Below are 11,986 nucleotides of genomic sequence, written 5' to 3'. Positions count from 1 at the left end.
TGCCCATCCGAAGCTGATACCACGCTACATTGCCCCTTTTCAAATTGTTGCATGGGTTGGAGCAGTAGACTATCGGCTTGCGTTGCCAATGGATACGAATATTCATCCGATCTTTCATGTATCGCTCTTGAGAAAGGCAATAGAGACTAATCTACCTAATTTACATTTGGCCAATGATCTGACTTTCAATCTCCAACCGAGGTATTAGGACTACGAAACTCTCCCAATGATGAGGTAGCCTTGGAGGTATCAAAGAGCAATTTCTAGATAGGCCCCAAGTACATAAGAGAGGTAAGAGAGGACAGGTAAATTCGAGTAAGGAAAACATATAGTTAATTAGAGGGTGAGAGCATGTATACCGTTGGAATACGTGGGCAGAGGATACTTTTGGTTTTCATCATTGTAATCCTTCTCTGTTGAGAATTGTGGAGGGGAAGAGAGCTTTCGAATTTCTCCCTCTGCGGTTGATAAAAAATAAATTGTGGCTGAGGTCTATCATGCACTTCAATTTTTTATTTTTCACTAACTTGGGCTTTACAACTAAATTTTAAAAATTGTTCTTTTTTTATGAAAAAGTGTTCATGTTTTTTTATTCCCATTCAAATTTCGAAGTAACAAACTCTTACTATACGGTTTGAATTTTATTTGGTTTTGCAAAGGATTGCACAGCAACTAATTAGAATGATAAGAAAACAGCAAATTAATTTGCAAAGACAGAATATGCAACAATTACATGTGCGTGTCCCATTTCGTTCCCAAGGTTTTGTTCGGACACAAACAATAAGGTGAAAACATGAAACCACATTCAATTATGAAATTTTACACAACATTTTCTCACGTGTCTGAAAGAACAGACGAACTAGATTTAGCTACTGTGCTTTCTGAGGCAAACAATTCATGTCTCCAGAGAGATGTGATGAAATGATTGATGTCAAAGACAAAGATTAGATTTGATGTGTCGGTCTGCGACATAATCTTCTCAAACGAACTTTTTCCTGGTAATTGGATAAGTAGATGTCAGTATTGAATATTGAGAATGAGAACTCCTTCAAAAGCTGAAACTAGGGATTGAGAAAGCATAAGAAAAATGATGCTTGCCTCAGTGCCATCGTGGTCGTAACGAACCAAGAAAAGACACCTGCAGCCCCTAATATCATGCATTCTCCTCTGGACTTCAACAATATGAGCATCGTAGTAGATTGCCTGATCTCTCCTTTCCTAAAAATTTTCATTCTATGATGAGGTGGACTACAGAGAAATGAACAATCTACAGGTCATCCGAACGGTTATGCACGAATATAGTCACCTGGAAGCAGAGTACAAGGTCCCCAGCCTTAACCTTCTGACACTCAGAATGTTCTAGAGGGACAGAGCGTTCTCGTACTGCCTGTTTTATGTTGACCCATTCATCTTCCTCAGCTCCAAATCCGACAAATCTGACACGCACTTCCTTTAATGAATTGGCAAAACCAATCAGACAACTATACACATCCCATCCACAAATGAAAACTAGCATGCAGTTACATGCAAGTATAAATTTAAGTGTGTTCCTCGGGAAAGTACTCATTCATCTACAGCCTAAATGGCTATGTGAACAATGAGTTCACTTGGTTCAACAATTTGATGTACTCTGTAAGAAAATGGAAGGCATGATAAATCATAATACAAGACGAAAAAAATGGCATGGTTCAAAAACTCACAGCTTCGCCAGAACTAAGAAATCTATGCGTAAGGAACATAGCGACATCATACCTGCATAATATTAGTGGAATGCCATCAGAACCACAGAAAAAAATTGAAATGGATTAACGAACCAGCAGAAACCATAAATACAGCTTCATCTAAAACCAACAGACTTTCCATTCTTTTCTGTTTTATTTTTTCCCCCTTCATAACCTGAATGGAACAAAGTTTCATACTAAAATTATCTCCTTCATGGAGGTAGCAAGCACATTAAATCCCATTACAATTTACAATCAGATACCGAGAGGAAATTTTCTAAATAAATTCAACAGGCAGCCTGCTTGCCGTGAGAAGCAGATTGAATTAGATGCATGTTATTTTGAGATGTTATACTGAAACATACTGATCATACACATAACCATTCCTATGAATCAAAATAGCATGGCAGTTAACCAAAAGTGATTCTTTTTCAATAGCGCAGCTACTAAGAAATCATATTTTTCAATAGCAGCTTACTACGTCATGTGATTTCAAATGGCTACATAAACATGCAATCAGTGTGTATCATAACTTCCCAATTCTTACTGCATAGAGAATTTATTTGCCGTTTACCCTTTTTAGAGCTTGTTTATGATAAGAAATAGATACCATAACAAGATAGAACAGAGGACCAGATATCAGATCTGGAAGGGGAAGCCAAGGAGTTTAAGAGAGCCTGTCACCAAGAAAAGCTCCATAAGAGAGAGCCGACTACACATACAATATACTAGGCCAATCCCACATTTTTAATCAATCCTCTATATTTTCACTTTTCCCTTGCAACTCCTGTTCCTTATTCCCAAAGCACCAACTCCAATTCATAGCCAAGAAAGAGCTAGAGAAAAGAAAGATTATTTTTTAATCGAACCTCGAAAATACTAGAGTAAAGGAGGAAATTGTCTGCTTGAAGGGTTGGGCAAACTGAAACTCAAAGATACTGTTTAACTTATCCCATCTATCTAGATTGCTCATGCTTCTATCCGCTAATATCCATAGCAAGCCATATGCAATCCATAAAAGCATGAATTCAAGCATCTGTTTCTTAGCTTAATTAAAGAACATCAGAGCAAATATAAAGACAAGCACCAAACCATACAGAACCAACTGTATAAATCAAAATTAACGGTAGTGATTTCTTCACATACCATGCACCATCTTTTGATGACCTTGCTTCAAATTCCAACTCCGACAAATCGGGGCTCTTTTCACCTGCTTTTGACTAAAGATCGTTAGCATGTAGAGGGGAAAAAAAACCTCACATCTGCACAAATCCATTTAAATGAAATAAAACAATGCATTTCAATTTCATTTGCTATTTTGTTATTTAGGATTGCAAGTATCCACAGCATCTTACACCCACTAGCTAATTTCACAAGACAACTATTAAACCTTTACCATGTTTAGCTGACAAGAAACTCAGAATTTTAATATCCTACCTAAGGGTTAGGACACCGTGAATACGAACCCACTCCCCCAAAATACATTGTGTGTGTTTTTTGTTTTCCAATTGCCCCAATGACCACTTTGCCAACCTACAACCTATGGTAGTTTATTCCATATTCTAATGTATGGTTCAACAACTAGCTAGAAAAACTAGAAAAGGAAAAAAGGAAAAAGGAAGAACGTGCAATTAACTAATAGGCCCAATATAACCACAGTAATAAACAACCAATCAAGTAATATCTTAAAAATGACCATGGAAGAGAGGACAAAAGATCTTAAGTCCAATGACAACGGAAATACCAGATGCAAATATTGCCTCAACCTGCCCCTGCTTCAAGCATTGCACTAGTGCACTTAGTGGAAGAAACATTATATGCAGATGAAAATTAAACATTTCTTAATGTGTAACTTAATGTTAGGTCCAAACAATTGATTGCTAAAAGTGAGCTCAAGAGGGTGCAGATGCACACCTTACAGGATATAGCCTAACCAGATCGAGAGGCTAGCCCCTATCAACACCCAAACCTTGCCAAAATACAACCTAGCCCTACCTCTATCTCACATCCTCCCTAAGAGCATAATATCCAACCATACAATACTTACTCTCGGGGGGATAGTTTTTTCTTCTTGCCCTTTTAACAACTACTGTTTCTGTTGAACAGATTTTCTTTAAAATTTCATTTTATCAATGAAAAAGAGCAAACATATTCAATTGGAGGCAAACATAATGTCAATAAATTCAAATTGTACATCACTCCAAAGCTTCATTCAAATTGTTCCAAATGAAACTACTGTTTAATGTATGTCCAAACATACATTAAACTCCCCTACAGCCAAGTAACTTTGCCTTAAAAAACACTGGAGGCAAGAGCTCAACTCAAATTACCTTCGGGGCCTTGAGAACTTTCCTGAGTCTTATTTGAAGGGCAAGCTTTGGGAATTTCAGAGATCCTGTTTTCAATTTTTGGGAAGTCTTGCAGTCTGCTTTGCAACCAATCGTATACCTATAACATTGTATGTAGACAAATTTTCACCTGAACATTTTTTCTCAAACATGAAAATAGAAAAGATGGCCGAATAAATAACAGTAAATGTGGTGAAGAAGGGAAAGAAAAATAAATAAATAAACATCTCAGGAGACCTATAAAAGACTACTGTTGTAATTAGGGGAACTTGCAGTAGTGAAAAACTCCAAACCTAACCCCACTGAAAAATCAAGCTTTAAAAAACATTTTATTCTTCTCCCGCCAAATACCCACTAGTAACCAAAAATACCCTGCCAAAGTACAACCCGTCCACAAAAATGGAAGTTATGAAGCATTTCCTCAGGAGAGCACTCTGAACCAAATTTGAATGCAGAACTCACAACGAAGACCTGGAGGATTTTGCACCAAATGTCATGAGAAAAGAGGCAATGAAGTATCAAATAATTCTGATCTTTGCAATCACGTTGAAGGAATGCACTACAAAGGTTGAAGTACAAGAAAGCATACCTCATTACCTCCTGTGAATAGAGTTGTCAGATTTAACGTTCCTGTGGGATACAATTCATGCAAGGCATTGAACTCTTTTACGCAATTTTAAGGCCTAAGTCTCCAAGAAGAGAGAGTGCAAGAAGTTCGACTTGATGACAACAATTTAGGGCAAAGAGAACCACAAGTGAAGAAACTAGTGGACTGGATAATATTTCAGATAGGAAAAGTAGAACTTCAATGAAGCAAAAATCAGTATACAAAATGGGAGAGAGGAGGGATCACCCAACCTCAAGTCAAGAAGCAAGAAAAGGACTTCTCAATTGGCTTTCGTTTGAAGAGTAGAGTAGCTACAAGAGTTTCAATCTAAGTGATTTCAACAAGAATACACCCTTTTACCCTTCTCCAAAGGTTGGAGGACCCTCCCACTAATCCAATTAAGGGAGAAGTCCCGAAAAATAAAAATTAAGATGTGATCCTGAACACTCAATGAAAGCTTAAACTACAACGAGTCTCTCCACCAGGAATCTCCACAACATTTTCCAAAGGCTCACAAAAAAAATGCTTATTAAGTCCTATTCGCAAGATATACAACGGTAGAAGTAGAATAATATTTCAAAAACAACAGAATAAGCAAAAAATAAAAAATGTGACAACCTCCGTCCACTTTATTACAGGCTTCCCAGCACGACCGGAGGATCGACTGTATATTCACAGAATGGCAAAACAAAAGAACTCGACATTATACATAGGTCATATACATATTTAAAGATAAAATTAAAGTTTTGTGATAACGAGAAAAATGAAACTCACTTGAAACGTTTGGTAACTCTTTGACAAAAATCTCGATTAAGTGATTGTTCTCCTGATTCCTCTAGCAATTTCTCCATTTTCTCTATCTGTTAGCAAGGGTTAAACCCCAGGGGGTGGGACAACTAAGATGAATCTTCTTGTTACATTATAAAAGGTATGTAAAACAAACTCTCGACCCAAAAAGAAATTCTAAATTGTACCCCCAAAAAGGCTAAATTGATGTAAAACAATATTTTATTATGGATTCAGTGTAGGGTATAAAATGAAAGAAAAATAAATAAGGCATCAGAACCCTGAAGATCCTGAAGAAAAAAAAATCACAAAGGGGTAAATTTACATTTGCATATCCAGTTTTCATTGTGACGAAAAAGCAAGGAAGAATCACTTGGTCTTTGTTGTCTTGTACAAGGGTAAGTTTCTGAATACAATATTTAGTAAGAAGATGCTAAAATTTTGAGTCTCAATAAGTTTAAGGAGAGATGCTTTCTGAGGCATATGACATTGACGTAGTAATCCTTTCCCAGTATGGGAAGAAAAAAATAGTTGATAGTTGATTCCTAACTTATAATTCTCTCTCGTCTCACCTTTCAAATGTAGAAAAATACAAATAAAATCTTTACTATGCCCTAACATCAAACTTTTGGTACAGAATATGATACGTTACTACATGAAATGTTGGAGTTAGTGAACAGATATACGGTGGAACACCGATGAGGCCAATAAACCGAAGAACAGAAATCAAAGAAAACCGAAAATTGTACCACCTTAACCCTTCCTGTTTGCTAAAGAAATATATTGAAAGAGAGAACATGTAATCGCAAAATAAAACTAAGTCCATTCACTAATCATTAACTATTGGCGTAATTTTACAAATTATGCTATAGTTCACACATCAAAAGAAGTTATGTTGTAGCTTCCATTGCGCCCCGAAACATCAAAAGATACTTCGGGCATGATCGTTGAAAAACCATGAACATAATGCATATAAACGCCATGCGCAACACAGACGGTGAGAGACCGTACTTTGAAATTATACTTTGATTTTATAAATTCTAGAAACGCCGAGATAATCAAACAAAAGCTCAGATCCTACGAGACATGAATGAGATTCCTACCTCGCCCTTGGTAAACCCAGAAAACATCTGTCTGCCTCTCGGGCGGAGACGCTCCATTGTTGACTGTTACTCGATTTTTGTACCTTGTATTTCCAGTTCCCTCGTCAAGCAGAAATACCCAAACGGGCCGACTGGACGGGTCCCTCCTCTGTTGCCTTTTCGGGATTTTTTTAGGGGTTTACGATTTATCGACTACAAAGAAACGAAACGAAGCAAGTCATGACCTTAATTTTTCTTTTTCTTTTGTTTTTAATTTTTTTGACACAAAAGTCGCGACCTTTATTTGTCTTTTTGCTTTGAAGTGTCATTGCAATATTATTGACTTAATCACAAAGAGGGTCTTTCGGATAAGAAATGAAATAGTGAGAAGTAAGGAATTATGAAGTTTAGAGAATTGTGAATTCTTGAGATCCACAATATAAGGAGCTAATAAGGTATAAATTTGATACTTTTAGTGTTGGGAGACAAGAAACTCCTTGGGCCAAACAAGGAGTGGAGTTCACAACTTCTAACTTCTCTACTCTTACTTCCAAACTCCTTCGGTACACACTCAAAGGGATGTTTGGGATAAGGGGTGAAATAGTGAAGAGTTATAATGTTTAGGGAGTTGTCAACTCTTAAGAGGTGTTTAGGGCACTGAGTTGATATAGGATGTCTGGAGTTCAGAATGTAGAGTTCATATGTCTGTGTTTGGAAGTGTAGAGTTGTTTTGTCTGAGTTGGTATATCTATGTTTAGGAGTGTAGAATTGTTTTGTCTGAGTTCATATATCTATGTTTGGGTGTACAGAATTCATACATCAATGGTATCTGGTGCAGATTTTTTTTACTCTAAAATAATATGCTTGTTAGACAAAGCTAATGGATTTTACAATTTTTATTTAATTGAATTGTTAAGTTTGACCAAATTCTTTGGATTCATTTGGCTCCAATGATAAAGCCATCAGGCTCCAATAACTTCAACCAGTCCCCTACCGTGCGTTCGACGATCGACAACCAAAACAACACCGAAAATCAAAAACGGCAATGTGAATGTTGGACCATCGAAGCGGTAAGGGATTTGGTTGGGGTTTTCACTGAAGCGGCGAGGAATAAAGGGAGATTGAAAAGGTTTGAACGGGTTGATCTGAAAATCAACAGACTTTACAAAAAAATAATCGACATAAATCAATAGATCTGAAAGCATACGGATGAAAAAGTAACATGCATCGACGAACAGAGATGAAAATCAAACGGAGAAAGCTTCAGATAGGAGATATCAGAGAGGAAGAGTGAAGGTCACATGAGAGGGAAGAGATAACATATTAGAGAGGAGAGATAAAGGAAGAGTACGTGCGTGATAAGAGATGAGGTAAGAGTGAAGAGTATATTGAGAAAGATGAGGGAAGATAGGGATGAGGGGAGAGTGAAGAGTCGATTGAGAGAGATGAGAGGAGAGTGAACAATCGGTTGAGAGAGACGAAGGAGGACTACACGAGAGCTAGGATGTTTGCCAAACACTGTTTCCAACTCATTGTGGTTGGATAAATAAATGGGTGAGAAATCATACTAGGCTCCAAAACAATAAGATGACATCAAATATCATATTAACTCATCTCATGTTGGGCCCTCAAACAGCCCTTTAGAGTAAAGAGTTGATAATATATAAAATCAATGTTTTTTAATAGTGAGACCCACCAACTCCTTAAGTCAAACAAGAAGTGGAGGTTCATAACTCTTACTTTCCAACTCCTACTTCACAACTCTGTGGGCCAATCACACCCAAAACTCTTTCGCCACTTTTTGAGACTTAATTTAAAACTTTCTCTCTTACTTATATCTAAGTTACAGAATTACTTTTGATTTTATTTTCTCCTAGTCCTTTTTTTCTAATATCCACGAGTGTCTGAATTAGCTTACGCGCACATTCACTAATCTCATGGGACAACCCATTTGACCCTAACATATTTTGGTGTTAAGAAAACTCATAGAATATTAAATTATAGGTAGGTGACCACTCTGAATTGAACCCTTGACTTCTTAGCCTTTTATTAAGAGGATGTTCCTGTTGGGTTTTATGTTCTAAAACTCGTGGTTTGTAAACAATAAACCCATTCTGTAAATCGATAAAGTTGTTATTGAATATATGAATTGCTTATTTTGTTTTAGAAATAATCCAATAATCTAAAAGATCCGTGACTATTATATGAGTACTTGAATTTTATGTGGAGACATTGAAGGAACTTTTAACAAAGAGACCCGTGAGCAGAAGCGAGATCGTTCCAAATCCCATTGTGACAGAACATATACATTTACAATCAAATAGTAATAGTTATGCAAAACTGTAAATTACAGCATGTTTCAAAAAGGGAAAATACTAAGGTTTAAGAGAACTTACCCTTGAAGAACAATTCTTCTCGTACCTTCGAGCTTACTACACGATCGTTCACCAACACGAATGATAGGCCTCAGCAATCTCCTCGAACAAGCACAAACAATACTCAACCTTTGAACAGGAAGAAGACACCACCAGAAGACTATCTTGGTATTCTCGGTGTGAGAATCCAGGAGTTGTGGGCTTTGTAGCATTTGGTAGAGGGTAGGAGGAATTTTTCAAATCGTGTAGACGATCGAGTAAGTGGGAGATAGTTTTAGTCTATCATATAGATAGTGTACTCGATCGTTTAGAAGATAAGTGGCTATCTTATATAAAATTCTTACACGATCGTGTATGCTCTCAAGTTATCGTATAGCTATATCCTTTTGATCGCACAATTCACAAAAAACGTAATGATCGCATTGAGAAAAAATGAAAACGATTTTCATTTTAACCATCAGTTACTATAACCGATCACAACTTCCCACTAAGTTGGTTATGGAAGAAAAAATCGTAACCAATTATCCTATAATTGATTTAATTATAATTAATATATTCATAACCTATAGTTTTAATATTACATCTCATGCAATATATAAACCATAGTTCTTTTTCTCCCTTATAGTATTTAATAATAATTCCTCCAATTACTGTATCTAATACATTTAGTCAATTATATCTCATATAATTGATGCAATTTAATTATAGCATATATAATCAAATTTCCTCTTGTTAATTTGAATACTTCAAACTAACCCAAAAACTCATTCTCAACATGAATCCATTGAGTTACAAATGGGACCTTATGGACTTGTAGCTTGAAGCTCCAATGGTACGTGAATAACTGACTAAACTCTTTAATCACAATATCCACCATCCGTTAACTGTCAGGCATTCCACTAAAGACCGACAAATGCACTCTTCGCACTACAGATATATTTATGTGTCCATTGGATATAACCAACCAACAATACGATGACCCTTCACAAATCGCTCGTAAGTACAACGGGCCAATTTTCCATTTTGCCTTTGTAATTACATCTAACTCCTTAAGTACCACTGATTTCTCTAGTGAACAATACATCATAGTCCTACTATAAGTAAATCCTTATCGGGCCAAGAGAAGGTATGGCGCCACATTGTTCAAGTCTCAGAATCAGTTCTTAAGAGAGCAATTTATCTACTTACCCCTAAATAGGGGAAAGAGTGAATTTTGTCTTGTGTAACTGAGTTCTTAGCTCCCCAGTTAGATGAATCCCCAAAGTGGTAGGTTTGAGTCGGCGATCTGACCACTCGCAGCCATACAAATTAAAGGACCACCCTCATAGGCAGGAGTTCCCAACTCACTTAAAATTAAGGTCATGTTACCTATGGTCATCCTAGTGAAATGAAAGTCTTTGTCATAAATGGCATTATATAACGAGACTAAACATTTCATGGTATGGTCTTATACAAACTCTTTTGTATAGAGCATCCCCAATTCTCGCATGTTTAATATATGAATGGTCAAGATCAAACCATTTGTAGTACTTTACAACAATTGTAACATCTACAAAGCAGGCCACACTCGTAGTGTCAATAGGATAAGGTTTCCCTCCTTTATCCATCTACTACAGACCATTCAGGTTATCACTTAAAGCACGACCCACTTATATGTCATTACATACATGCTTAAGTTACAACGATAACTAGAGATCTTAGTTTATCGGTCTATGGTTAATGCAACAAAATATCTCATATATTAAAGATTGTAGTGAAAAAAATATCTCATATTATTGCATCACAAAATATTTGTACATACAGGTGTTTACAAACTACTAAACCCAACGAGATTTAGGGCATCAACCCCAACAATCTCCCACTTGTCCTAAAGTTAGTGGGGTGTACAAGAAAATTACAAGTACAAAGCAATAAACTAGGGCACAAATGTCCAGTACAACAATACTCCCATTTGCCCTAATCCAGCCGCATATGGTCCCGTAGACCCATGCTCTAAAGGTGACCCTTAAACACTGTAGCCGTGAGAGCTGTAAATGAATCAGCAACATTGTGCTTCGAAGCTATCTTTGTGACTATCATGTCTCCTCGACGCACAATCTCTCTAATAAGATAGTATTTTCGCTTGATATATTTTTCGCGCTTATGACTTCTAGGCTCTCTGGAACTCGTCACAGCACCACTATTATCACAGTAAAGAGTGATGGGCCTAGACATGTTTGGAACAACTTCCAAATCAGTCAAGAACTTCCTGAGACAAATGGCCTTCTTAGCAGCTTCACAATCCGCTAAATACTCAGCCTCCATAGTAGTGTCAGCGATGCACCCCTACTTAATGCTTCGCCATATACAGCTCCTCCATTAAGAGTGAACACTGATCCTAAAGTGGATTTCTGAGAATCTTTATCAGTCTGAAAATCAGAGTCTGTGTATCCAATAAGGATCAAATCCTTAGATCCATACATAAGTGTGTAGTCCCTCGTTCTCCAAAGATACTTGAGGATGTACTTGACAGCAGTCCAATGACCCTGTCCTAGATTAGACTGATATCTACTGACTATCCCCACAGCGTAGTAGATGTCAGGTCTAGTACATAACATCGCATACATCAAACTGCCAACGGCAGATGCATAGAGGACCCGTCTCATTTCCTCAACCTCTTGAGGTGTCTTAAGACATTGCTCCTGAGACAATGTAACTCCATGACAAAAAGGCAAAAGGCCCCTTTGCATCGAGTACTTGATCAACATCTTGTCAATGTACAATGCCTGAGACATCGCTAGCACTTTGTTCTTTCGATCTCGAAAGATTTGAATCCCAAGAAAAAACTGAGCCTCTTCTAAATCTTTCATTTGGAATTGGGTCGCTAGCCAGTTCTTAACTGAAGTCAGTAAACCTCCATCATTCCCAATGAATAGGATATCGTCTACATAACACACTAGGAAAACTACCAAACTATTGATGATTTTCTTATAAACACAAGGCTCATCAATATTTTGGTCAAAGCCATAAGATTTGATCGCAGTATCAAACCTTATGGTCCAAGATTGAGACACATGTTTCAGCCCAT

At 37.0% G+C, this 11,986-nt stretch overlaps 1 protein-coding gene across 2 annotated transcripts; it reads right to left on the bottom strand.

Annotated features, from left to right (window-relative positions):
- Positions 1-676: 676 nt before the first annotated feature.
- On the bottom strand, positions 677-6,772 carry LOC120086118 (protein SAWADEE HOMEODOMAIN HOMOLOG 1-like). 2 transcript variants are annotated; one of them, XM_039042568.1, is made up of 9 exons: positions 6,566-6,768; positions 5,451-5,536; positions 5,295-5,340; positions 4,052-4,169; positions 2,868-2,931; positions 1,701-1,752; positions 1,307-1,450; positions 1,099-1,218; positions 683-995 (listed from the first exon to the last, which is right to left on the bottom strand). In XM_039042568.1, the coding sequence occupies exons 1-9, from the start codon at positions 6,620-6,622 to the stop codon at positions 945-947; spliced, it is 738 nt and encodes a 245-aa protein (XP_038898496.1). In that variant the 5' UTR covers positions 6,623-6,768; the 3' UTR covers positions 683-944. The 2 variants fall into 2 exon arrangements, with proteins under 2 accessions (XP_038898497.1, XP_038898496.1); XM_039042569.1 differs by lacking the exons at positions 5,295-5,340; positions 5,451-5,536 and having other exon boundaries at positions 677-995; positions 6,566-6,772.
- Between the last annotated feature and the right edge of the window lie 5,214 nt (positions 6,773-11,986).

This window comes from Benincasa hispida, chromosome 9, assembly GCF_009727055.1.
Source record: "Benincasa hispida cultivar B227 chromosome 9, ASM972705v1, whole genome shotgun sequence".
NCBI classification, from domain to species: Eukaryota; Viridiplantae; Streptophyta; class Magnoliopsida; order Cucurbitales; family Cucurbitaceae; genus Benincasa; species Benincasa hispida.
This window is presented reverse-complemented; position numbering and strand designations above follow the sequence as displayed.